The sequence below is a fragment of the Aspergillus brunneoviolaceus genome (assembly GCF_003184695.1).
Source record: "Aspergillus brunneoviolaceus CBS 621.78 unplaced genomic scaffold BO95scaffold_8, whole genome shotgun sequence".
Lineage (NCBI taxonomy): Eukaryota > Fungi > Ascomycota > Eurotiomycetes > Eurotiales > Aspergillaceae > Aspergillus > Aspergillus brunneoviolaceus.
Window position 1 is genome coordinate 378,594 of NW_020290738.1, and position 25,550 is coordinate 404,143.

Genomic DNA, 25,550 nt, shown 5'->3' on the forward strand with positions numbered 1-25,550 from the left:
CCAAGGCATTACCAGGGTACTTCTGTGCTTGGACTGTTGTTTGAGATCTGGACTTCCACACCCATGGCTCTTCTAAATACTCCAATCTAATCGACTCCTAAAATCTGTCGGTAGGTACAACTAGTCTTCTGGCGTCGGACCCTCTCCGGCGGATATCATGTACAGCAGCCCCTGGCCGTCTGCCCCATGTGCTTTCTTTTGGTTCGTGGAAAAAGCACAGACTACCCAGGTCGTCATTCAGCCCTCGGAGCCGTAACAATCCCAGGTCTGGCATAGCTGTAGACAGCAAACGAAAAAGATGACTGAAATCTCCGGGCATCATAAACAAATTGTCCAAGGTCAACTCTAGCAGCCTCGGGGACCGGCGGAAGAAGGTCATGATCGGGTTCTCGGACGTGTCGAGATCCTGAAGTTTACATCGCTTCAAGTTTGCAAATGCACAGGAAATACCTATCTGGTTGAAGAATTGCCGTTCTTCTCTGCACGCATCCGTTTCTTCGAAGTCGTCATCCTCCCACACGAGGTGTAGTTCTTCGAGGAAAGGGCACATGGTGAGGAGATCACAAAGCGACTGAATGTTCTGTCGGGCTTCGTTCGCGGTCAGCGGTAGACGCAAGTCCCGGCCGCTGCACTCGAAATTGAATCCCCGGGTTGAATGGCCTAGACTCAGGCAGAACTTGGTGCAATTTCGCAAGGATGTTGCCAAGGGGGTCCGGTGGCGTGATAGAGCAAGCGTGATATCGCTAAAAGCTAAGCTACATTGGCCGTTTTTGAAATGGTGATCATGCAAATAAGCGTCGCCGAAAATATCGAGTTCCTGGATTGGGATTTCCGTCCTCGCGATGGCAGAGAGGGTCGCGTGGAACACCCGAGCTGTGACATCCCTGTCCCAAGTAGAGAAGTTGTCGACCTCCAGGGAGATAGACAGCGACGGCTGATTGCCCCGGTGGGATGCTGGCCGGTCGTGTATGTTCGCGAATGCTTGGGCCAGTAGCTCGGTTGCGTCGAAACCAGCATCAGACTGCTCCGTGCGCTCGACACAGTCATACAGCGTGAGCCGTTGGAGCCAGAGGCCTACCTGTCCTGGCTGGGTGAAGCGAACCAGCTGTTCTAGCGCAGCCTCTATCATTTTCACTCTCTTAGAAGAGTAAAATCTCCGAGAAATAGCGGCAGTAGATATGTGGGATAAGATAGTACGTCCAGTCAGACGAAGCGCGCAGAAATCCCGGAAATCGAGCCAGGTCACGATAGTGTCGACTAACTCGGTCGGAAGGGTCTCCATATCGATAGAATAAGATTGAGTGAAGTCTGCCAGAGGAGGAGTAAAGGGGGAAGGAGAAAACAAGTAGACCCTGGAGTCCTATTTAATATGAGATCATCTTTAGCGGTTCTTGGCGGTCACATCGCGTTGTTTCCCAGAAGCCCTAGCCGGCAGGGTCTCGGACGCTCGGGCCTAGGTTATCAAGCTTTTGATCAACGTGCATTGGTCGGATTGTTGAGACTAGTACACACGATACTCAGTAGTGGGTCGATACTATATCTTACAGGGTACCTAGTATGCATGTGAGGCATTTTGACTAGTATCAAGCGACCCAACCTGACCCTTTTCCGAACAACACTATCCAAGCCTCATTCCACTTCCGCTCACTTCGTTCTGGGAGAACCCCTGAACCAAGTCACTCGCCTAGTTTGCCACGATGTCACGTTTAGCGGAGATGAAGAGATCGTTCTGGTAGCGCTGCTTCTGTTCTTGCGACGCTATTATCTGCCATCAAATATACTTCACAGCTTGGCGCGTGCTGACGTGCACATGGCCGATAAGGTCGATAGACATTCTGAATCGACAATTCGCGTTCAATCGAATTGAACATAAATTCGATCGAGTACCAGCACCATCTGAGGGGATATCCGAAAAATCAAAGGGATCGACAGAGATGCTCAGAAGGATTAACCGGACAAAACCGCAGCTGCGCCCTGTGCTGCCCGGGCATCGAGCACTTCATGTGCTTTTCGTGTATATCGCGATTCTTTTCTCCTTTATATCCACCAGTCATGCAATCTCATTCCCTTGGAGGGTGGCGCAGCGTGCCACTGGCTCCATCGATCCTACCGCAAGCATTGTCGCATTCACCTCTACGAGCACGATAGCATTCTCCTCCGCCCTCGCGGTCGAATCTCATGTATCAGCTCAGCTGTCCCAGCTTGCAAGTGTGCCCCCAATTCCTCTTCCCACCACCATCGACAACTACAAGACTTGGACACAGGTTGCGAGTCTGATGCCTCCCTTGCAAACCAAAAATGTCAAGGCAGACACCATGGAGATGGTGGCCGCAGTGAGGGATGCCATCAAGACAGAGTCCGACTCCGGGGCCACGATCCAGAGTCTTGCCGGGCGTGACGCCGCGCTGAGGGTCATGATTGTCGGGGATTCAATGACCCAAGGCCAAGAAGGGGACTACACCTGGCGCTATCGAATTTGGGAGTGATTCGCGTCCCAAGGCGTGGCGGTTGACTTTGTCGGGCCGTACACCGGGACTGTTCAGCCCGACTCCCCGAGCGCACCGGCTCTGCCCCCCCTCTACGGATCGAAGGCGGTGCCCGGACAGCCCAAGACGAGCGGTGGATATGCCGCGGGGGTTCCCTCCAGCTTTGATCGGGACCATTTCGCGGTCTGGGGCCGTGCGGCGGCGGTGGATAAGGGATTGATCTACGATGTGCTCAGCGCACACTCCGCTGAGCTCATGTTGCTGATGCTGGGATTCAACGACATGGGTTGGTTCTACAGTGACGCGGCTGGTACCCTGGACAGTATTCACACTCTGGTCACCAACGCCCGTGCCGTCAATCCGAACCTGAAGTTCGCCATCGCCAATGTACCGCAGCGAAGCTTCATCGGAGGTCGCGATGATCTTCCGATCAGCACCAATATCTACAACGCCCTGCTGCGGAACGCGATTCCGACTTGGAGCACCGCGGACTCACCCATTCACCTTATTGAGCTACAGGAGAATTACGACTGCGAGCCAAGCGGATGTCCCGCAGGCTACGATGGCCTCCATCCCACTGCGACGGGCGAATTTCAGATAGCTCGCGCATTCAGTCTTACACTGGTAAACGACTTTAAGATTGGAAGCTCGCCGTTGTCTATTCCCGGTAGCATTCCAGGAAGATCACTTCCAGTGCCGACTAACTTCAAAGTGTTCAGCAGCGCTACAGGAGTCACCGCAACATGGGATCCGGGTAAGCGCCCCCTCCTCTCCTCTCTACTCCTGGCAGCTCTGCCGAACAATCACTAATGTAGACATTAGTGTATGGAGCATATAGCTACGACGTCTCCTCTCGAATTCAAGGAGGAATTACTGACTTCTCTGCGGGAAGTGTCACGTCAGCCCGCTGGGACTCGACATGGCCCATCGACGGCTGGGTCTACGAAGTCAAAGTGCGTGCCAGTGCTGGCGACGACATCAAAGGTGACTGGACGACGGTGTTGTCCGCCACCGCCCATCCGCAGACGGCAGCAGCTCCGCATAACGTGTTAGTCAAAGCAACGGCCACCGGATTCGATATCTCCTGGGACCCTCCGACAGGTGCCTACACCGACTCGATCCGCGAGTACAACGTGCTTTACTGGGACAAGTCCGAAGATTGCACCTTCATAATGGGCGGCGCTTTTACGGGCACCTCCGGACACATCGACGACCTCACACCGGGCCACTACCATTTTGTGGCCATTGTGACATGGAACGCAGCGGGCGAGGGCTTCCCAGCGTTGGTAGCAGGAGTGGTACCCGGCGCTGGGACTCCGCCGCCGCCCACGGATTTGGTGATTGTGGCCAATGACCCGACGACCATTCATATGACCTGGGCCAAGTCCGCAAACGCGGCGGGGTATAGGTTGTGGAATCGAAATGTGCACGAATCGGGCAGTGCGCTCACGGCGCTGAATGCGACGGTGGAAACCACTTGCAGTGACCAGTATTTCCTTTTTCCGGGCACCTGGAATTATGAGTGATGCGTAAGTGCGTACAATGGAGAGTTGGAGTCCCCTACAGGTACATGTGTTGTAGCACCTTCTCCAGCTGCCGGAGGTTCTACTGCATTGACTTGCCCGTCTCCGCCCGCATGGTGCCCCAACGGTAGCGGCAGCAGCAGTGGCGGTGGGAGCGGAGGTGGCAGCGGAGGTGGCAGCGGAACTGGGGCGACTACGAGCCCCGCATCTCCAATCCCTACTGGAAACCAGTCGTGGCCCGTCGTCACGAACGGGCATTGCAAGGGTCCTGATTGCCAATCTGGCCTCTGTATAGGCCCGCTTTGTGTCTCGTTTGGCTGCACCGGAACTGGTTGTCTTGGCGGGCTGTGCACGGGTCCAACTGATTGCATTACTCAGGGGTGTACCGGCTCTGGGTGTAAAGATGGGGATTGCATTTCCTCATCCTACTGCATTACATCCGGCTGCATTGGCCCTGACTGCGGAAGCAACGGAAAGTGCACAGGGACTCGTTGCATTGCGCTTGGTTGCTTTGGCCCGCAATGCGGCAATGATGGCGTCTGTACCGGTTCAGACTGCTGGGAGGCCACTTGCAGCGGCCTGGGCTGTAGCTCTGGGATCTGTTCAGGCGACTCCTGTACAAGCTACGATGGATGCACCGGGAGTGACTGTTCGGCTGGAAAAGGTGGCAACTGCAAGGGCAATGATTGCAGCAGCTGTGCGGGTGCGGACTGCAACAGTGGCAAGTGCACGGGTGACGACTGCAATGGATGCAAGGGTCAGGACTGTCATGATGGACGGTGCGTGGGAGATAACTGTCAGAGTTGCACTGGTCAAGACTGCGATCCGAGTTCCGGCCGTTGCACAGGATCGAATTGCAGCGCCTGTGTGGGAACAGACTGCGTCTGTTCGAAAGGGCACTGCGGTTGCAAAGACAAAAGCTGCACTGCATGTCATGGCCTGGGATGCCGTTGCTCGGGTCTATTGGCTGCCTTCTGTTCCTGTGCTTCAGGCAGCTGTAGTAGCTGTGTCGGCAGTGGATGCAGTTGTGTGGGAGCTAGTTGCAGCTGTAAGGGTGATGACTGCAACAGTTGCACTGGCACTGGCTGTGAGTGCTTCGACTCGGAAGGATGTGTTGGAGGCACAGATACCAGCCCATCGACCATCACCTCAAGTCCCACCAGCTGTGCAACCAGCATGACTGTCACTGACTGCGCAGTGGGATGCTCCATCATCAACTACGGCGATACCTCCCGCGCGACAACTTGTTTCACAACTCGCTGTTCCACGGTTGTAGGGTGCGAGACCCATGGAACGACTACGACTACTGACACCACCACAAATGTATGCCCCGCGACGATCGACGTGGGCCCGACGACCAACTGGGATCCCAACGGCCCTCTCCCGACACTGGGATCTGACAACAAATCCACCGCTAGCGGCCGGGGACCAACAACAGAACCGGTGCCCACGACCACCACCGCCCCCTCCACAACCACTTCGAACCCTTCTCATACAACATCTCTTCCTTTGCCTACCATAGATGAGTCAGGTGTACCAAGCTACTACTGCTTCAAAGACCACCACGATAGCTCATACGCATTCTTCGACTTGGACGGCCTCGATTCAGCAGCCGGCTCGCTGTGTGGCTCCGGGAATTCCCTGGGCCCAGGCGGTCCGCCACTCACCTACGTCTATTCCGATCCCTACGGCACGAACGTCATTGCCTCTGTCCAGTGGGCTGACAATCAGTCCGGCTGTAATGTCGAGAAGGAATTCGCGTTGGGGAAAGATTCCGTACGTGCCAATCGCCTCCCCCTGCCAAACACACAGAGAAATACTGACGCAGGCGAAAATTATAGTGTATAGTAGCCTTCCAGAGAATAAGCACCAATTGCGGAGAAGGTAGCACGGAGAAGTATGGCGGCGGTATGGTCGTACGAACTTCCGAGGGCTGCATACAGTGGCTGCTCTATGGCCAGAAGGTCCATGGCGAATGCAGCTGTAATGAGAACGGATGCACGGATGACAGCCCGGCCTGTTGCGCTAACGGCACGTGTGGAAAGAGTCAGAAGGCCACACTAGCGAGAGTTCACTTGATTGCCTCCAGCGAAGTGGACTCTGCTTACAGTGATCAGTTGAGTTCGGATATGGCAGGCGCCAACAGCTCCAGTCTTGCAGTTACTCCCGTGGGGCCGTCCACTGTTGCGGCGGAATCCTGAACAGGCATCGGCGTGAATAGATGTATTATCTTGTAAGATAGCTTTTCCCTGTAATCATAGTTCAGGACTTGTCAAAGAGCTTCGAAAGGATTGAAGGATAGAAAGGGTTTGTGGGCATTTCTCGGAAGCGACGCCTTGCTGAAGACCACATTTGTTATCGATGATCCTCTTGTATGGCTTGTATTCCAGTTGCCTGTGTCTAATAAGAAGCCCTATCTTCCGCATCCTGTGTATAGTTGAAATTATACTCTCATAATCAATCGTTTCTGTACTACTCATGATTGGTGTATGTACTGTACTGCGCAGTCTCACAAATATTATTCTCATCGAACATAGTTGCGAAGGGCACAACAGCCCTATCATTAACCCCGTATGCATATCGTCTGACTTCAACCCCTGCTTCTATCTCAGATCTTTCCTAAAAGGCCAGGTGACCCTGAAATCATTTTCATGCGAGCAATAAAAGCATCCTAAGAACAGTAATACCATGATGACTCCCCCTACCCTAACGACTCTGCCTGAAACCCCTACCAAAACGCCTCCGTATCAATGGCCACAATCTTCCCCGGCTCCACCATCGACCCATTGATCGGAAAATTGAACCCCCCACCAGTAAGAACATACAACGTTTTCGTATCGCCCTTCACCTTCCCAAACGCCCCCGTCGTCGACCCCGCGACGGTCATCTGATCCGACTGCCCGGCGACGGTGAGAATCTCCCCCTCAGGGGTGATCGCCAACACGCGACTATCAGCATTGGTCATCGCCCAGATCGTCTCGCGGTCGTATCTCCCGTCCGCATTCCCACCCCCGAACGTGAATTTATCCAGGAAGATGGACCGCACCTCGGCCACCAGCTCACTCTCCGCCCCGGCCGCCGCGTACCCGTCGTCGGTGAGGCGGATGCGCGAGAGCGTCGCCGCGAAGGCATTGCTCCAGTACAGATAGCCGTTGTGGATGTTGATGTCGTCGATGCCGACGGGTGCAGAGGCCCAGGGCGGGTAGTGCATGTCGGGGACCTGGATGGCGAGGTCGTAGGCGCCGGTGGTGAGGTCGACGCGCCAGACGAGGCCGTTGGAGGCGTCCGACACCAACACGGTGGTGGGCGAGATCGTGTCCATCCCCGTCATGAAGCCGCCGCCGGCGATGCGGACGATCTCCCGGGCCTGTGGGGGCTGCTTGCTGTTGTTTTTGGTGGGACGGAGATCGAGCTCCCACACGCCAAAGGTCCCCGGGATGACGGTTGCGTAGGTCGAGGTGTTGCCGGCTACGATGGTGAAGATGTCCGGCTGGGTTTCGATGATGCTGGTTAGGGTGTTCACCTCGTCGAAGGCGCGGATTAGGGTTACTGTGGGCGGGTCGTCCGGGTCATTTGCGTTGGTCACCCCAGTGAGGTAGTAGAGCGAGGCGTCGGGGAAGGCGGTCACGGCCAGGAGGTCGCCGTTGGAGCGCACGTAGATGCTTTCCAGGTATGTGGGGAAGGATGGAAATTGGTAGATTTGTCGCAGGGGGAGAGGGAGCTCCGGGGCGTGGCAGGTCTTGGGGAGCGCGGAGACGGTCGCCACGCCCAGGAGAGCTACCAATGTCTGTGGTAGGAGCCACATTTTGGGTGGTGTGTTTTTTTTTTCTGAGAGGGAGGGTTTGAAGCGACCCTTGACTTAACTCATCTCACAAAAAAAAACAGCATTGGACAGAGTCGAAAGATGGAAATGTCTGGAATCCGATATATGAAGTCAGCCCTAACTGGGAGGGTGGTGAGGCTCCGAACTGCCGGTTTTGGGGGATTTCCCCCGAAAATTGCGGGCGGAGCGCAGCAGGCTGATTTCTCCGAATCCCCCTTTGGGCTCCGATCGACCCCGGCACACCATCCATGCAGCTAAAGTCTAGTCACTCCGCTGCACAATGACCGGCGGCTGAAGATCAGAAAATAAAATAAGTTTTCCTCATCTCAATTCTCTTTACAGCCCTGTCACTCTGCATACTGAGCTTTGGGAAAGAGCGACTCAGATCTGGTGGCCTTGGTCAATTCTTCGGGGTCAAAATGAAGGCAGTGCTGTACACCTTTCTCGCCTATGTCACCGGCTGGACCGGAATGCAAGGGTTCTGGGAAACCAGCGACCAAGCTGTGTTGTCCGTACCTGTCAATCCAGTCATCACCGGTGCCAGCAGCCAGACGTGCGAAAACACACCCACCTCGCGGCACTGCTGGGGCGAGTACAGCATCGACACCAACTACTACACCACAGTCCCCACCACAGGACACACCGTCGAGGTGTGGCTCTCGGTGCAGGAAGGCATCTGCAATCAGGATGGCTACAACCGACCCTGCATGACCTTCAACGGAACGATGCCCGGCCCACTGATCACAGCCAACTGGGGCGACGAGCTGGTCATCCACGTCACCAACAACCTGAAGTCCAACGGCACATCAATCCACTGGCACGGAGTCCGACAGCACAATAATGTCCACAACGACGGCGTTCCGGGAGTCACCCAATGTCCGATCACCCCGGGGGAGACCTTCACCTACCGATTCCAGGCGACCCAGTACGGAACCACCTGGTACCACAGCCACTTCTCGCTGCAATACGCGGAGGGGCTCTTCGGACCCTTGGTGATCCAGGGGCCAGCGACGGCCAACTACGACGAGGACCTGGGGACGCTGTTCCTGCAGGACTGGTCGCACACTCCGTCTTACATCGACTGGACCGCCAAGGAGAAATACGGCATGACCAAATCCCAGAATAACCTGCTGATCAACGGGACCAACACCTTCGACTGCCTCTCGGGTGACAGTGCTGATGCTAACTGCGTGGGCGGTGGCCGTAAGTTCGAGGCCGTGTTCGAGCCCGGCAAGAAATACCGTCTGCGGTTGATCAACGTCGCCGTGGACAGTCAGTTCCAGTTCAGCATCGACGGCCATACCCTGACGGTCATTTCGACGGACTTCGTGCCGATCGAGCCCTACTCCACGGACAATGTGCTGATCAACGTGGCGCAGCGGTACGATGTCATTGTCGAGGCCAATGCCCCGCCCGGTGACTACTGGCTCCGCGCCGGCTGGGTCAAGTCCTGTGCCGGTGTGGCCAACGACCATCCTGATGATTCTACTGGTATTGTTCGCTATAGCACGGGGAGTCGCAGAAGCCAGATTCAGTCGCTTCCGACGAGTGTCAGCCACGTCCAGCCACCCGCTGTCTGTCTGGATGAGCCTCTCGACCGACTGGTGCCGCACCTGCAGCTGGACGTGACCAACATCACCGGCACGACGGTCGAAGACATCAATGTCCGGCTGACGGGGGCCTCGTTCTTCCAGTGGACGATCAACAGCAGCTCCTTCATGCTGGACTGGAACCGCCCGACGCTCATGCAGATCTTCGACGGCGAGACTACCTTCCCGTCGCAGTCCAACGTGATCAAAGTCGATGTATGTAGCCCCTCTTTCCTCGACCTACCCACCAATTCCATCCCCCTTTCCCAGATAATCATAGCCAACACTAACACGCAACAGAAGAAATCGCCCACCGAAAGCAACGAATGGGCTGTCCTCGTCATCGAGAACAAGGCCGTCGCCCTGCTGGGCGCCATCGCCCACCCGATCCACCTCCACGGCCACGACTTCTGGATCCTCGCCCAAGAGGGTGCCACCTGGGACGGGACGACCACCTCGTGGGAGACGGTCAACCCGCCGCGGCGCGACACGGCCATCCTGCCGGCCCGGGGCCACCTGGTCATCGCGTTCCAGCTGGACAACCCGGGCGCCTGGCTGGTCCACTGCCACATCGCGTGGCATGCAGGCCAGGGGCTGGCGTTGCAGTTCGTGGAGAACCAGCGGGATATCACGCTGCAGGCCGCGGAGAGGGGTGGGTTTGACGAGACGTGCGACAAGTGGGATTACTGGTGGGCGACGGCGCCGTATCCGCAGGATGATTCGGGGATTTAGCCTTTCTTTGTCTTAGATACATAAGAATCTCGTTTTGCTTGTTCGTTGTACTGAGCCACATCGTTTGTAATGTTCCAAAATCAAATTTGCATGGCATGGGTTGGGAAGTTCTTTGACCTGCAACGGACCGTTTCTTTCTATATTCTTTCAGCAGTTCTAACTTGAGTGAAGAGAAGAGACAAGTATCATAAGACCATTCAGGTAAATGGCCAGTAGAAATCTATTCTCGTGCTAAACCACTATCTACACCCCACCAACCCTGCCATTCCCCACACATCTCTGGAAGGCATCACGGCAACGGCACCCCGAAACACTCCACCAACGCGACCGTCCGCGCCTCGTTGACCGTCGGCTGGCCCAGCACATACATGGTCTGGAGGTTGCGGTACTTGCCGCCGACCTGGATGATCAGGCGCGTGTTCTGGGTGCCGCCGGTGCCGATGCCGGACTCCTCGATGAAGAACGGCTCGCCGTCGTCGGCATGCCCGTAGGCCCAGATGAAGGCCATCTGCGCCTTTCCGGTGTCGTTGCTGGAGACGATGATGGGCGCCGCCAGGCCGCCCTCGATGGTCGCGTTGAAGCCCGGGCCGTAGATGGTGCCGCCGGTGATGGGCTCGACGATGCGGACGCCGCCTTCCAGCAGAGAGATGGGGCTGAGGGGCGGGCTGAGGTTGACGGTGGCGCTGAAGAGGTAGGTTGAGGTTAGGGTTGTGGGGGTGGGAGTGGCCATCTTCCGTTCTGGAGGATTGTATGGGTGTGGGTGGGTGGGTTATGTGGATTGATTGGTTGGGTGTCAGCTCCAGCGACAGGCTTGGAACCCAGATTCGTAATTTAATGTTTTCTTATTTTCTCTCACCAGGGGGTCAAGATGCATTAGCTGCCACTTGTGCTCATTATATCGTCGGATGGGATGATAATATTCGGAGTGTACGGACTCGACGACCTCCAACCCAGGCTAGCCCTAATTCCATCCTCCCGCCGGCCGTATATGCGAGGCCTGCCTCCGATAGCCCCGGCTCGGAATTCTTCGGTACAAAACCCCCCTCTTGCCTTCTCTCTCTCCGAGTCCGCTGATTGAAGTATGGAAGCGTGCAGTGTACCTTCCAAGATCTTGAAAGGAATCCTTACAAGCATCGAAGCTAGAAAAGAAAATCAGCCCACTCACAATGGTCCCTCCCCTGCGCGTTCCCCCGCTCAACCTGAATCTCAGTCGCGCGACGCCCCGCCCCGCTCCGACTACCACACCAGCTACTAAAAGATCCTCCTCCCCGTCCCCAGCGCTCCTTCGTCCGCACTGCAGCAGCAGCAGCACCACCACCACCACCACTACAGCCATCACCACAGGCAGCAGATCTCTGACAACCCTCTCGCCTCCCAATACCAACAGACCAACAATCCCCCCGCCCAACCTTTTCTCCCGCGCAACCCGATACCACCCAACAGCCACCATGTCGACCGCCATGCCAGCCACGCACGGCCACAACGAAGCCTGCTGCAACATCCCCCCCGTGGTCGCCGACGGCTACATCCCCAAGGGATCCTACGAGCAGCTCGGGGGGATGAAGACCTGTATGATGCCCCTGGCCCCCTCTCATCCCCCCCTCGCTTCCCACCCCCTCCAACACGACAGACTAACAAAGAGAAATAGATGTGACCGGTCCCGCCACCACCACAAAAGGCATAATCTCCATCTTCGACATCTTCGGCTACTTCGACCAGACACTGCAGGGCGCCGATATCCTGGCCACCGGCGGCGGGGCAAGCCAGCAGTACCGCCTCTTCATGCCGGATTGGTTCAAGGGGAAGCCGTGCCCGGTTGAATGGTGGGTTTTGCCTTGCCAGCCCTTGTACCGTACACATCATCTACATTATCCACCTAGATACAACCCCCTACCCACCCTTACCCTTTAACCCCCCCTCGCACCAAAACCCACACTCAACCAAACTAATCTGATACATGGTAGGTATCCCCCGGACACCCCGGAGAAACAAAGCAAGCTAGGCGAATGGTTCGGCCAAAACAACCCCGTGGCCGTGGCCGAGGCCCTCCCCGCCTACGTCGAGGCCGTGCAAGCTGCCAACCCCACCATAACATCGTGGGCGTTGATCGGGGTACGTATATACATAACCCCCTTCCCGTTCCCGTTCCCCTTCCCCTTCTCTTCCCCCACCCAAAAGGATCTTCTTCGTTAATACCTTAGGAATGTAGTTCTGCTGGGGCGGAAAGGTCACCGAGCTGGTGACGTCCAACCCGTCCACCAACCCCTTCGCCGTGGCGGCGGCCGCCCACCCGGCCATGATCGACCCGGCGGGCGCGGAGAAGATCGCCGTGCCCTACATCCTGCTCGCGTCGCAGGAGGAGGCGCCGGAGACCGTGCAGGCGTTTGAGGCGAAGCTGAGCGTGCCGCATCATGTCGAGACGTTCGGCGACCAGGTGCATGGGTGGATGGCGGCGCGGGCGGATTTGAGTGATCCCCACGTGCGGGAGGAGTATCTCCGCGGGTATCGGACGGTGTTGCGGTTTTTGGGGGAGCATTGGCATTGAGCAGTCGTCTGGTTGCTGGAGTTTGGTATGGAGGCAGTTTCTCATCTCCTTGACTCGGGCGGTGGCGATAGAGGAAGGGAAATACAAGTCACAAGGCTTGATAAATATGTCTATGGTCGTGTCTCATGTCTAAAAATACAGAAGAATCGACATATGTACAGGGTTCGCTTCGTTTATATACAACCCAAGGTTAACCACATTACTCCACCCCTCGAGGCACACGACACACCGCCCGTGCCTCCTCCGGCATCGTCTGCCACAACACCTGCCGCACCTCCTGCCCCACCTGGTCGACGGCATCCATAGCCCATAGGACATCCAAATGCTCGTACTCCTCGATGACCTTGGCGTGCACCAGGCGGACGTGCGGTTCACGGCCCTTCTGCAGCCGCTGCAGGAACTGCTGTCCGTCGACGAGGTTATCCGAGCCGGCGATCCACAAGGCCATCGGGGGAACTTGGGGTCCATACCATGCGGTGTCGCGGCGAGGCGGGGACGACTCGTTGCTGTGGCGAAGATCCTCTTCCATCTCAGTCAACGTCGACTCCTCTGTCGCGAGAATGCATTTATGGTTGGCGAAACATCCGTGTCCGAGCCACCACCGCATCGTCTCCGCGCTGACATAGACTGGCGCGAACTGGAACATCCGGTCGCGAAGAGCGCGGTCCCACCGGGCGTCGTTCCAGCCGAACAGGAACGAAAAAACATAGTAGCCGAGGGCGCCGTAGATGCGTGGGTGGAGACGGCGATGGACGGTCATCATGAACGGAATGAACGAGTGGATGCCGAAGAAGGCGCGAAAGATGAGTGGCGGAATGATACGCATGAACCTCAGACACACTTTATTGATCAGTGGACCCGCGTATACGGCCGGGGCCAGAGCGCAGAAGACTGAAATGCGCTCTCCCAGCTCGGGCCGCTGGTCTTTCGCAAGGGCAATGAAGGTCTCCGCAGTGCCCTGCGAGTGGCACGCCAGGCCCAGCTTCTCAAAGCCGGTCTCGTACAGGACGCGCGAGATGAGCGCCGGCAGGTCCAGCACGCCCATCTGCTGGATGTTCCACGACCACATCCGCGGGTCCGTCTCAAGGAGAGTGGTGTGCTCAGGCGTCATACCGCATCGGTTGTTGCCCAGCCAGACGTCGTAGCCAGATTTGCAAAGAAAGAACGCAAGACTGTCGTCGTCATTGGCGCAAAAAGCTCCGGCGCTTTGGAGCAGCCCGTGCATCAGCAGGACGGGATACTTGCGAGGCGTGGAACGCTTTGAGACCTCGGGGTTTGTCTCGCCCGTGAACACTTCTGGTCCGCGATGGCGACGATCCTTAGCCGGCGAAGGAGTGTACTCTTGTGGATTGTAGACGTGCCATAGCGTGAGAATGAACCCGTCCTCCGTCTGTACTTTGAAGGTCTCAACATCTAACCCAACCCGACGGGCATAGTACGCCACGTCACAGACGATGGGATCCTTGCCACCCTCTAATGGTGGACACTCATCCAGCCCTTCCTCGTTGACCTCCTTCTCCTGTCGAGAGCTCCAGCGCCGCAGCGCCTTGATCCGCTCCGTGCGCCGTGACCGCTCTTCTGCGGAGAATTTGCGCCCCTCGCCGGGATCCTGGCCACGTCGACTGCGGTGAGAGGGTGAGATGACGGCATTGACCACGGTGTGAACGACGGCTGCCACCATGACCGTACCCAGAAACAGGAGCGACAGGACGAAGGAGACGCAGCGGATCAGAAGGCATTTCAGCGAGAGGACCAAGGAGGGCGGTCCGTAAGTGGGGAGTGGTGGGAACAGCGGATGCGAGGCCAGCGTCGAGATCGTAGTGCTCATCTCGTCGTCTCCGAGCAGTCTGTCGGTCACTGTGGCGGAGTTCTTGTCGTCACTGTTCAATTTGGGGCCTAAGTCCTGCAATTCAAATCCCTTTGGTGATGATCGATCCCCTCGCGAGCCCAATTCATGGTGTTGCTGTTCGATGGTTCCGACTTCGATGGCGGTGCTAAAGTAGTGCGCTTTATTGTCCTGGGAGCCTAGGCCAGGGTCCGGCCCACGGCTGATACTGACGGATGGACCCAGGGTCTCACCGTCCGGGTCGGACGAAAGAAACATGATGCGATCAGGGGATGTAGTAGAGTACAAGGGACCACATTGTCAGGAGACCAAAAGAAAAAGGAATTTGGAGGGGGTCGGGGGGGTTGGAGGGGAAAGGGGACGAAATAAGGAGAGGGATCGATCGGCAGTAGAGAAGCAGGTGATGATGAGGGATGATGATGGTGGAGGGTGTTCGGTGGAGCGGGAACAGCCCCCGTGATTGCCGTTTTGGGAGAGGAACTCCTGGTTGCGATCACGTGAGAGGGGCCATTGCGCGTAATCCCGTGGGGCGGTGGCACCCAATCACACCCCCCTTGGGGCCTCAGGCGTCATCATACTTACTATGTCGAAGCTGGTGACGTCGGAGTTCTGCTTACACTGCCACTTATTGGTTCATCCAAGGTTCAACCCATACTAAGAATTATCACTCAAGCTTCAATAGGTATGCATCATTCGCATTCTTAAAGACGACACTGACAGTTGACACATATGACAGTTGAACTGTAATTCTCATAACACATAACATGACTCAATCGCTGCGCTTCTCAAGCAAAATGCTCATACTATACATGATAAATGTCGTTCCCAATTATTAATCCCAATGTCCAACCCGTACTCCAAAAACAAAACAGAAGACCAGATCCATAGCCTTAGGCAGACTCAATGTGCTCGTGCTCACGCTTCATCTGAGCATCGTGCTCCAACTCCCCGAGAGTGCCACGAGCCTTGCCCTCGGCCACATCCCGAACATCGGTGAAGTGCACCGAGGGAACAAAGCCGGGCGAGCGCCAGGCAGAAGACACCTTGGCGTAGAGCTCATCAACCTGCTCCAAAGAAAGCCCCTTGGTCTCGTAGATGCACATGTACACGAAGACACCGGCAATAGCGCAGAACCCACCCCAGATGAAGAACACCTTGGACTGGAGGTTGGCGTTGCCCGGGCCGGAGTCCACCATGTAGGGGGTGGCGTAGGCAATAGCCCAGTTCAGGAGCCAGTTGGAGGCAGTCGTGATTGACAGGCACTTGGCGCGAGCCTTCAAGGGGAACAGCTCACCGGTCACCGTCCAGGCAGTGGGACCCCAGGTGGAAGCGAAGAAGAAAATGTAGACGCAGACGAAGGCGATCAGCACCTTGTTGGCGACTTCCGAGTCGGTAGCTGTGCCGACAATAGCGACAATGAACTGGCAGACACACATGCCAACGGCTCCGAACAAAAGGAGAGGACGACGACCCCACTTCTCAACGAGCCAGAGACCGGGGAAAGTGGAGCACACGTTGACGATGTTCGTGATCAAGGTGATGGTGAAGCTGTTCTTGATGCCAGAATTCTGGAAGAAGGTGGTTCCGTAGTAGACTGCAGCGAAGGTTAGACACGGATCGATGAGAATGTGGAAAAGGAGGGAAGCTTACAGATGAAGTTGACACCAGACAGTTGCTGCAGGGCCTGGACCAAGCAGCCTGTGAGCAGACGCTTGCCCAGAGTGCCACGGAAGATGTCGCCGAAGCTGGCCTTGCCAACGCTGAGCTCGTACTCGTGGTTGGCCTGGATCTCGGAGAGCTCCTCAACGATGGAGGGGTGGTTGACATCGAGACGGCGCAGACGGGCGAGCGCTTGAGCCGCAGCCTCGTGACGGTCGTGCTTGACCAGGAAACGGGGAGTCTCGGGCAGGATGAGCATACCCGTCACCAGGATGATAGCCCAGGCGAACTGGATAGCAATAGGGATGCGGTAGCAGCCAGTGTCCATGCGGTCCTTGGTGGAATTGTTGACGATGGAGGCGAGCAGAAGACCGATGGTGATGGCCAGCTGGTAGGCGCCGACGACAGTACCACGGATCCACTTGGGGGCAGTCTCCGACTGGTAAAGGGGAACTGGATCGCTGTTAGCATCTATCGCCTTAGATCATCCACTCCAAGGGAGCACATACCGGTTGCCGAGAGGAGACCAACACCAAAGCCGGCGAAGAATCTACCAGCCACGAATAGAGGGATGCGGGTGGCGGCAGTCTGCAGAATGACACCGAAGCAGAAAACGAAGGAGTCGAGGATCATCGCCAGGCGACGACCAAAGCGGTCGGCCACGGGGGCGGCACAGAGAGCACCGAAGAAAGTACCAGCAGACAACAGAGAGACAATCATGGAAGATTGGGAGGAGGTGATATCGGGAAGTCCATCCTTGGGGTTCACGTAGCCAGTGGAGAACATCTCGCGCCACTTCTTCATGGCAATGATACCGCTGATAGTACCGGTGTCATATCCGTAGAGAATACCTCCAAAGGCGGCAAACAGGCCAACAATGATGGCAGGGGCGGCCGAGCCCGCTGCCTGATCAGGCTTCTTCAGCATGAAACCCATGGTAGATTGATCACAAGTAGGATCAGCAGGGGTAGTGGTGGAGGGGGTGTGTTTGTCAACAGTCAATGGCAGAGAGTTCTTCAGTGCGAACGATGGTAGACAGTCAAGAGTAAATAGAATGAGATCACGTGGATGGGGTGTTGATGAGAGCTGTAGGGCAGTTGATGATGGAGATGGAGATGATGATGATGATGATGATGATGGAGAAGATGATGGAGATGAAGATGAGAAAGTCAATCTGAGCTGGGGATATCACGACGCTTTTGTAGTGCACGGGGGACAAGGCCGAGAGAGTCTGGTCAACCCCAGATCCGGCCGGCCGGGGACTGCTGACGGACCGGAATCGAAGCGAATGAGTGAATGGGTGAACGAGTGAATGGCACAGCCCGGAATAGAGTAGGGGCCAGGCCGGCCAGGCCACGAGACCGAACATTCTTTTCCCCCGCGTCGTTTGTCAGGGCCTTCCCGAGTCTGGAGTGTGGAGACTGGAGTGTTGAGAAGTTGAGACGACAAGACACGAGGCCAGGCCGACGATCGCCATTGTCCAGTGTCGGGACTAGTCCCGAGAGAGTGCGTTAGCCGGGAGGGTTTCTGGTGCGCAAAGCCGACCGGTGGGGACAACACTGGCTCTCGCCGGTGCCCGAGGAGGTTTGTTGCCAACCCATCTCCGAGGTATCTCTAAGACCCTGCCGTGGATTTCGAATCTAAGGTGGAAAGTGAATAGATTTAGCACCTGATGTGCCGAACAAAGGCAGTGTACAGTATTCCCCGCTAAGTTAGAGAACAGACGGGAGGTGAACAAGAGAAGCCGGCCCAGCACCGGGAACGGCCACACTGACAAGTTACAACAAACTCCAGACCGCATTCGGGTAGCCGGTCTTGACATTTCTCCCCATCCCGAATCAGCCAAATCAGCCAAATCAGCCAAATCAGCCACAATAAACAGAAGCACTCTCTACATAACTGAACTAGAGCCAATTCGGAAATCTTGACGGCGATTTTGCCCGAACTGTCAGTCTATCAAGATGATCACAAGATCAGAAACTTTTGGAACTTTCTTCCCCAGACCAGCCCGGCGTGGGGTGAACCGTGAAAAGCGTTCTATTTTCCCACGCTAAATCCAACGCTAAACTAGCCCAACTTCCTTAGCCTCCAATTGCCTCAGCCACAGTCCTCAGTACTCAACCCCGAACCACGGCTCACCCGATGGTTCAGGAGCTTTCCAGCACGGCCAGAGCCGAAAAGCAACAAGCAAACCCTCCAGGGCCTCCCCAAGTTTCACCCCATCGGTCCATCCTTCACCAACCAACATTCTCACCGGGAACCCGAACTCGGCTTAGAGCCAGGTTTGTTCTCTATCGGTCCCTGGCGAGCGTCGGCGATTTCCCCTCGATCCAGGTCCAGAGTCGTGGCTTTGCACCTTGCGGAAAATTTTTTCTCATCCTTGCTTTGCCACATGATCAACATCCCCGGACTTTTTTTTTCACACTTGTGTCTGTCATCTGGAGCCCATCTAGATGCTTGACTCTGAGTCTCCAAAATGCCGAACTCCCACGAGGGCGAAATGATGCTATTTTCAGATCCCACCCATGACTAACGACCTAGTCTACCGAATTCTTGACTAATGCGATGGAGGACAAGAATAACCAAGTAACACAATCAAGAAACTTTCCTGGATGCCCCCTCCCCCGAGCCGATAGATTATTGCCGGAGCGGAGGACGGAGGCTTGCTGTGTGCGATCATTTCCCGACCCCGCCAAAAAAGACGGCGCGGGCACCATCTGTGACGGTGGTGCCGCTCTGATTGCACCAGATCCCCTCTCTTCCCGGGCAGAAATAGAGTTGGCAAATGAAATCTGTTTAGGCAGCCACTGGGCACGGCACTCCAAATCGAAAAGGAGGTGATCTACCCCTCCCCCGCGGGATCAAAGTCAACTTCACCAAAACACGAGGATCTGGGGACGGTTCAACGTCATCCTTAGGTGAGGGAGCCTGTTTCTTTCCCGCTTCAGAGGTTGCCGTGTTGGATGCCATTGGTGGCGGTGGTCTTAAGGCCAGTGTCAGAATGCGGGGTTGCTGTGCATGGTCCATACATCCCTACCTAGATGTTGCGTCCCCCCGGGTTTGGGTTTCTGGGTCAGACACCAGCGATGGAGGTGAGACAGAGCAAGTAGAAATGTACTCCGTATGGGGAAGGCAATTGAGGCTCTCTGTGCAGAAGGCAGGATCGCAATGGCTCTGTCTCTCACATCTGCCGTACGATAGTCACCTACATGGGACGGGATCAATCCATCCCTTTTCTTCTCTGACCAGCCCTGCCCAGCTCATTTGACTAGACAATGCCTTCATAGACTTCTGGAGTTCGATAAACATCCAATCAACAAGCTCATGTAAGATAATCTAGCTTGGAGAGACTTTCTTTAGAGTTAGCCACCTAAAACACATCTTCCATCTTTTGGCCTCCAATGGCTTTATTCAGCCCTTGGGAAGTTGTGGTTTGCTGGCCAAGAAGTGCAGGAACGTGTCACCCGCGTGGACCACCCATTACACCCCAACAAAAAAGTAGATTGTCGTCTGTAGCTCTTGAAAAAAAGACGAGATCCAGCCACAAAAAAAGGAATTGAAGCTCTCCGATGCGGGGAATCGAACCCCGATCTCCTGTGTGAAAGACAGGTATGATAGCCGTTACACTACATCGGACAGTGTATGCTAGGAACTTCTGGCAGTAGTACATGACGTTTGAACGAATAAATGAGGCCGTTTGGGCCAGAAACGTCGATGATATCTCAAATCCTTTGGTGGTAGTTTGATGGTTACACAAGATATGCTAGGGCGAAGGCTAGATAGGGTTAAGGGTACCCGCCTGCTCTAATCACGTGTGTGGGCTGCTCCGACAGGCTACCTGCGTCCCGCGCGCAAGGCCCTCGCTTTCATGTATCACCCTAACGGATTGTCTATAGCAGGTACAACGATGCTGTACTCTACGAAATGGAGGCAATTCGAATCGAAACTGGCTTGAGATTCTCGCTCATCGGTGGTATGATTGATGAGTATGCTATTGCCCACATACAGAACTGAAACTCCGAAACCTGGACCAGCGAGGTTACAGTGAAATTCTGTCCCGAGTGCTAAATCTCGCAAATGTATATATTCAGGACAAAAACCCGCCATGTCTACAAACTCCGCCCCACCATTCCATGTCTTTTATTTCCTCTACCAACGCCAAATGAGAAAGAAATACCACGCAAACACAATCCCCGCTACGTACTTCACGGAATCTACAAACTCCCCCTTAATCTTCCCGGCCGTGGTCGTAGTCCGGCCGGCTCGGCGCCCAGAGCCATCCCGCGTCGGTTTCCATTTCGCGCTACTCAGCTCATCCTCATCTGCACTTGCGTAAGTGGCGTGCAAAGGAGGATTGTTGGTCGCGCGACTAGCCAAGCCGTGCGGGGATGGAAGCGTGGAGCTGGACGTACTAGAAGACGGGCTCTTGTATCGGGCGGGGCGCTGTGGAGGGCGACTGCGATTCTCCGACAGAGGGAGGATGGGGTCCGCCGCGCTAGCTTGTGAGGGATGTTTCACCACAAACACCGCCCGGAGAAGGAGAACAATCAGGGTGAAAGCCAAGACAAGCCCGTAGTTGATGAAAATGGAGAGCTGGTCGGGAAGAAGGCACAAGTGATTCTGCACAGTCCGACCAGATCCGGACGACTGCAGCGACTGCCCGGTCGCCTTGTCGACAGGGTTCCACAGGCTGGTCATCACGAAGCCGGGCCGTCGAATCCCCATCGCCCAAGACAGGCTCTTCACCGTGATTTCCCGGGGGGACCCACTGAATTCGTGATGAGCAATTTCGCAGTAGTCATGATCATCCCCGGAGTAGACGTGAACGAGGTTAGGCCCAACCTTGGACACGATGTCCCGCGAGATGGTGGGCGTCAACACATTCTGGTACTGGTATCCCCGCCCCATAGGTATGGAGTTGCGCTCATCCTCTTCCAGGTTGTCATCCGTTGGGGGATACCGCTCTCGGTAAGGCCCGCATGGCGTGGCCGGTTTGCGATACAACGGGACGTGTGTTAAGAGAATCGCGGGGAGGCCTGCAATCTCTGGCTGCGGTCGGTGATAGAAGGAGGGCTCCAAAATGTCCACAGCCCGATGCACATAAAGATGCCCCTCGCTCTCATTTCTCATCATGCGCAACGATTCCATCTCCGCCCGGCCCCGGTGCACGTTCATATTGTTGAGAAATTGCTCCGTCTCCGCCCAGATGCGCTGGTTTGGCAGGACCCCCTCCCCTGTGCCGGCACCCGAGCTGCCAGTCTCCGGATCAGGCTGATCCATGGCGCTCAGCGAGACGGTGTCAACCGAGACAAAGGTATGGTTGCCGATCACGTCCACGCGATTACCTTTCCCAAAGAAGCTCTGGAATCGTTCCCGAACAGGGATCTGGACACCCGACCCAAAGCCCAAGTCGTGGTTGCCCGGCAAGCTCGTGATCATTCTTCGCCCACGAGGATCGCTCGCGTGTCCATCGCCCTGATTCCAGGTATCCATGAATATTTTAGTGAATCGATGGAACTCCTTCTTCCAAAACCGATCCTTGTATTTTTGGTACCGCTTCTCCGGACTGGAGCTAGTTGCTGTCGCCCATTCCCTGCCGCCATCGAACAAGTCGCCCAGGAATAGTACCGAGTCGGGACCCAGCTCTTTCTGCAATGTAGAAAACGAACGCCGCATGTATTGGTCGGTGAACTTGACGGTCAAGGTCGACAGGGGCCACGGCCGGCCGGGGTAGGTATGAGGATCGACTAGTTGGGGATCGGCGATGAACGCGACATGGTGCGGCACGGCGTCTTGAGGCTACAGAGCACCACTGTTAGATGGATCCAAAGATAGAGACAGTCGGCGAAGGGCCGTAAAGCAACGATGTCACATACCCATTTCTCCCAGTTTCCCCACGCACATGCCTTGACGCTGTCCTGGAAAATGGTCCGCTCTCCCCACCAAAGCGTGCAAGCCCACAGGACTACCAGCGCATTTGTGATGGTAAAGATCCACCGGAATGTCCTCCGTAGCAATGACAGCATCCCATCCCAGCTTTGAATTCCATTTGTCAGTTCCATCGCCCATTGTTGTGTCCATGATGGCAGGTAATCTCGCATCTGCCGTGAAAATGTCGCTGGTTCCATATCAGGTTCGCGACTGGCCGGCCGATAGCTGCCAGAGCTGGCGCCGTGTGAGTGAGGGTAGGCGTAACTCATGGTTGCTGGTGCACAGTGGAGATGCAGCTACCGTCATGCGGCATTGCCGCTCCGATGCTGAAACGAGTTTGAAGCAGTTATTAAAGAACGAGTCGCGACGGCATGCCTCGAGATGCAGTATGATCAAGAAAAGAGATGTAAGAAGCGAGCGAAAATAGTTTGATCCAGAGAAGAATAAGTGTCAAAGTGAGAGAATGAGAGAATATCAAGTGAAGATGCCAGCCCAGGGGTGTGTTTCGCCGCCAAACAGGCGCGGGATCACGTCACGTGTGAGGTGGCCGCCGCGGCTTCTCCAGCTGGGTTTAGTTTAGTTTGGGGGTCTTGTTCCAATTTTGGCAATTTTGGGAACTGACAGCCTCCGACCGCGGGCGAACTAACCCATCCCTGTCTCACTCCAAGCCTCGTCTTTGGTCACCGCCCGTCAGCATGTGCCGTCTCTGGGAATTGCTACTACATCTTGCTACTACATAGGCATCCTACAAGCACAGGTGGCTTGATAATTCCAACATATGACCAACATATAGTACGGTGTAATTTTGGTAGAGATACTTGAAAACAAGCGCGAGATGCGCACGTCTGGATGCATTTATGTCAAAGTGCCCGCCGAACATGCGCCGAGTCCAAACAGATTCTTAACAGGGACAAACTCAACAAATGACATTTCAGTCACCAGAAACAATTGGGTATGATTAGTACGGATAGGAAACAGTATTTTTAGGGCGAGTCGTCTTATAAGGAAGTGTAAAGGTGAGGTAATTAGACGGAAGAGTATCGCGACCCCTCCCTAACGCAGTCACGGCGACCTCTTCGGACAGCACTGGCCGTTTTGAGCGCATTCTTCGCCACATTCAAGAAGACAAGCCTGAGGATCCCCTTCAGGAACGCTAGGTGTACGGCTTGGGAGCGTCGTCGAAGTAGAGGCTTCACCATCGGGGTGAGAAGGGGATTGAATGGTGTCTTCAGCATCACTGTCCGGCGCAAATTCGGGTTGAATGGTGGACGAATGAATGCCATAGGCATGCAAGCACTTGCGCACCTGCCTGGCTAGACGCATGTACCGCTCCGAGCCCTCGCCCTTAATCTCCGTATCGACCTGGATGTGAATCGAGGCCACAAGCTTGGTGTCACTCAACTGCCAGACATGTAAGTGGTGGGAGCCCATTACTCCCGGCAATCCTTCAATGTCTTCCTTGATATGATCAATGCTGAGGCCGTGGGGCACAGCCTGAAGCAGAATCCGCGAGGCCGCTTTGCAAAGAGGGATGGCAGAACAGAGAATAATCACGGTGATCACCAATGAAATGCCAGGATCCACATAGAAGCGCCAGGAGTAATCAGTGAGCCAGATGATCAGGGCGGAGGCGATGACGCCGATGTTGCCGAGCGCATCACCCATCACATGAAGGAAAACACCTCGCATGTTCAGATCATGGCTATGGCCATGGCCATGCTTTTCGTCCTTCTGTTTAGGCTGGGCATGGTTGTGATGCCTGTGAATGTCGTCGTCCACGGGAGTACGATGAGCCGTCTTAGGCGCATTTCCGGCGTCAGTATAGTTGCCAGCACGATCCTTGTGGCCCAATAGCGCAGAGCGTTCGGATGGACGGACGTCCTCGGAATCCCCACCCTCAAGCACGTCGGTGTCGGATCCTGATGGGTCATCATAGCGAGAGCGACTGGCTGCAATGATTTCCTGCCGCAAAGTGGCGGGATGGACTTGGATCTCTTCGACATCAAGGAACCCACGGCCGGTTGCGCCGCTGTAGCGACGAGAACTGCGGTGCTGACTGTCCAAGGTCCGACGACGGTTTGAATACGGGGAAGAGGCGTCCGCGCCAGCAGTACGCTGCAATCAGAAGTCAACATGTGTCCTTGAAAGATGGGACCGGCCTACTCACGCTAGTTGTGTTTCCTTGCTCCAAGACTGGAACAGGGTCATGACTATGCTCATGACCATGGCCTTCCTCCGCAAAGTCACCTTCTTCGATGTCTGCGTGACCATGGCTGTGGCCGTGTCCATGAGAATGGTCATGGAAAAGGACTAAGCCAATGAGGTTTGATAGCAGACCTAAGCAACCGACAATGCAGACAAATTTGGGGTTCTTGACCTCCTGAGGCTCCACCAGTCTCTGTATGGCCTCCAAGAAGATAGACAAACACAAGGCGACCAGAAATACTCCGTTGACCAAGGCACCTAGTGTTTCTGCGCGTTGCCACTGCAAACCGGACGATGATGGTTAGGACGAGTTCCAAGCGGTGTGCAGGAAAGGGGACAGCTCACCCCATATGTGTACATCTTCGAGTTGGTTTCGCGGTTGGCGACTTTGACGGCCCATAATCCGACCAATAGAGACAGAACATCATTGAGCTATGGCAAACAGGTCAACAACGCGGTCGGAGGGCTGCAGAGTGTGGGCCGAGGCGTACCATATGAAAGGAGTCGGCAACAAGGGCAAGCGAGTGGACGCTGTAACCTATTCAAGTCCAACAGGTTAGAAAAGCGGCAGTCAAAGATTCATGTTTGAAGAGACAAACCAGCAATCAATTCTAACAAGAAGAAAGCCGAGTCAATAGCCAACAGGATCAGAATCCTGTTGGTCTTGGAGAGGCCCATCGTGTGTGGCCTTGCGCTCCGTGGCGCGCGTAAGATGGGAAAAAGATGACGACAGCGACCCCTAATTAGGTGGCGAAGATCGATATCCAGGCGCACCAAGCGAGTGTCCCTGAAGAGTTTCGCAGTAGCAGGATCAAGGAGAATAGGGAAGATTGGAGAAGAGCAGAAGAGCAAGAAAAATAAATCTCACAAGAGATAAGTAGTTAGTGATAGGAGAGACTGGAGTCCCAAGGATTCCTGGTCGCAGACCAAGGACTAGTTCAGGAAGGCGGAAGGGTGCCGGCCGATCGGAGCGAAGTGGCGTTAGCCTCTGCCGTTCCCCACCGCCTTGCGGGTTATCCTTTCAAGGCTGTCCATGAAGCATGACTAAATTACTGCAGTGCGTGAGTAACTACACTGAGTACTAACTAACTTACTCCGTATTACAACATTCTTCCCCTCTTTCCTCTCTCTTATGTTTGCACCACTTTATAATATGATCAATGCACTCCAAGTCTTCTGTACTACAGGTTTCTCCCAGCCACGTATTAACT

At 55.4% G+C, this 25,550-nt stretch overlaps 13 protein-coding genes and 1 non-coding gene across 14 annotated transcripts; 5 read left to right on the top strand and 9 right to left on the bottom strand.

Moving 5' to 3' along the window:
• Positions 1-12: 12 nt before the first annotated feature.
• Positions 13-1,291, bottom strand: BO95DRAFT_405873 (uncharacterized protein). The gene has a single exon (XM_025584022.1). The coding sequence runs from the start codon at positions 1,280-1,282 to the stop codon at positions 98-100; it is 1,185 nt and encodes a 394-aa protein (XP_025446143.1). The 5' UTR covers positions 1,283-1,291; the 3' UTR covers positions 13-97.
• A 643-nt stretch (positions 1,292-1,934) lies between these two features.
• Positions 1,935-4,012, top strand: BO95DRAFT_450154 (uncharacterized protein; the record flags this gene model as incomplete). The annotated part of the gene is made up of 4 exons (XM_025587993.1): positions 1,935-2,014; positions 2,075-2,482; positions 2,558-3,240; positions 3,309-4,012. The coding sequence occupies 4 exons, from the start codon at positions 1,935-1,937 to the stop codon at positions 4,010-4,012; spliced, it is 1,875 nt and encodes a 624-aa protein (XP_025446144.1).
• Positions 4,013-4,450: 438 nt separating this feature from the next.
• BO95DRAFT_324323 (uncharacterized protein) lies at positions 4,451-4,837 on the top strand (the record flags this gene model as incomplete). Its single annotated transcript, XM_025581834.1, has 1 exon — positions 4,451-4,837. A coding segment is annotated over one exon (387 nt), but the record flags the coding sequence as incomplete, so codon positions are not given.
• Positions 4,838-5,185: 348 nt separating this feature from the next.
• On the top strand, positions 5,186-6,210 carry BO95DRAFT_460017 (uncharacterized protein; the record flags this gene model as incomplete). Its single annotated transcript, XM_025588702.1, has 2 exons — positions 5,186-5,785; positions 5,851-6,210. The coding sequence occupies 2 exons, from the start codon at positions 5,186-5,188 to the stop codon at positions 6,208-6,210; spliced, it is 960 nt and encodes a 319-aa protein (XP_025446146.1).
• Positions 6,211-6,737: 527 nt separating this feature from the next.
• BO95DRAFT_353944 (uncharacterized protein) lies at positions 6,738-7,814 on the bottom strand (the record flags this gene model as incomplete). The annotated part of the gene is made up of 1 exon (XM_025582191.1): positions 6,738-7,814. The coding sequence occupies one exon, from the start codon at positions 7,812-7,814 to the stop codon at positions 6,738-6,740; it is 1,077 nt and encodes a 358-aa protein (XP_025446147.1).
• A 437-nt stretch (positions 7,815-8,251) lies between these two features.
• On the top strand, positions 8,252-10,153 carry tpcJ (oxidoreductase tpcJ; the record flags this gene model as incomplete). The annotated part of the gene is made up of 3 exons (XM_025591217.1): positions 8,252-8,340; positions 8,380-9,637; positions 9,722-10,153. The coding sequence occupies 3 exons, from the start codon at positions 8,252-8,254 to the stop codon at positions 10,151-10,153; spliced, it is 1,779 nt and encodes a 592-aa protein (XP_025446148.1).
• Positions 10,154-10,442: 289 nt separating this feature from the next.
• Positions 10,443-10,883, bottom strand: BO95DRAFT_354005 (uncharacterized protein; the record flags this gene model as incomplete). Its single annotated transcript, XM_025582196.1, has 1 exon — positions 10,443-10,883. One exon carries the CDS (start codon positions 10,881-10,883, stop codon positions 10,443-10,445), a length of 441 nt encoding a protein of 146 aa, XP_025446149.1.
• Positions 10,884-11,464: 581 nt separating this feature from the next.
• On the top strand, positions 11,465-12,698 carry BO95DRAFT_405877 (dienelactone hydrolase family protein; the record flags this gene model as incomplete). Its single annotated transcript, XM_025584023.1, has 4 exons — positions 11,465-11,722; positions 11,802-11,976; positions 12,118-12,265; positions 12,363-12,698. The coding sequence occupies exons 1-4, from the start codon at positions 11,602-11,604 to the stop codon at positions 12,696-12,698; spliced, it is 780 nt and encodes a 259-aa protein (XP_025446150.1). The 5' UTR covers positions 11,465-11,601.
• Positions 12,699-12,793: 95 nt separating this feature from the next.
• Positions 12,794-14,945, bottom strand: BO95DRAFT_439223 (putative ab-hydrolase associated lipase). Its single transcript, XM_025585689.1, has one exon. The coding sequence runs from the start codon at positions 14,800-14,802 to the stop codon at positions 12,898-12,900; it is 1,905 nt and encodes a 634-aa protein (XP_025446151.1). The 5' UTR covers positions 14,803-14,945; the 3' UTR covers positions 12,794-12,897.
• A 489-nt stretch (positions 14,946-15,434) lies between these two features.
• On the bottom strand, positions 15,435-17,139 carry BO95DRAFT_450161 (sugar porter family MFS transporter; the record flags this gene model as incomplete). Its single annotated transcript, XM_025587994.1, has 3 exons — positions 15,435-16,138; positions 16,195-16,656; positions 16,713-17,139. The coding sequence occupies 3 exons, from the start codon at positions 17,137-17,139 to the stop codon at positions 15,435-15,437; spliced, it is 1,593 nt and encodes a 530-aa protein (XP_025446152.1).
• A 474-nt stretch (positions 17,140-17,613) lies between these two features.
• BO95DRAFT_269087 (uncharacterized protein) lies at positions 17,614-18,175 on the bottom strand. Its single transcript, XM_025581569.1, has one exon. It carries the CDS (start codon positions 18,023-18,025, stop codon positions 17,696-17,698), a length of 330 nt encoding a protein of 109 aa, XP_025446153.1. The 5' UTR covers positions 18,026-18,175; the 3' UTR covers positions 17,614-17,695.
• Positions 18,176-19,767: 1,592 nt separating this feature from the next.
• On the bottom strand, positions 19,768-19,839 carry BO95DRAFT_t52. Its single transcript has one exon. It is a non-coding gene; the product is annotated as a tRNA-Glu (tRNA).
• Positions 19,840-20,293: 454 nt separating this feature from the next.
• Positions 20,294-22,594, bottom strand: BO95DRAFT_439226 (putative manganese ion homeostasis (Fr)). Its single transcript, XM_025585690.1, has 2 exons — positions 22,080-22,594; positions 20,294-22,002 (listed from the first exon to the last, which is right to left on the bottom strand). The coding sequence occupies exons 1-2, from the start codon at positions 22,401-22,403 to the stop codon at positions 20,353-20,355; spliced, it is 1,974 nt and encodes a 657-aa protein (XP_025446154.1). The 5' UTR covers positions 22,404-22,594; the 3' UTR covers positions 20,294-20,352.
• Positions 22,595-22,912: 318 nt separating this feature from the next.
• On the bottom strand, positions 22,913-25,017 carry BO95DRAFT_470910 (cation diffusion facilitator family transporter; the record flags this gene model as incomplete). The annotated part of the gene is made up of 5 exons (XM_025589548.1): positions 22,913-24,249; positions 24,302-24,619; positions 24,685-24,771; positions 24,831-24,877; positions 24,939-25,017. 5 exons carry the CDS (start codon positions 25,015-25,017, stop codon positions 23,197-23,199), a joined length of 1,584 nt encoding a protein of 527 aa, XP_025446155.1. The 3' UTR covers positions 22,913-23,196.
• Between the last annotated feature and the right edge of the window lie 533 nt (positions 25,018-25,550).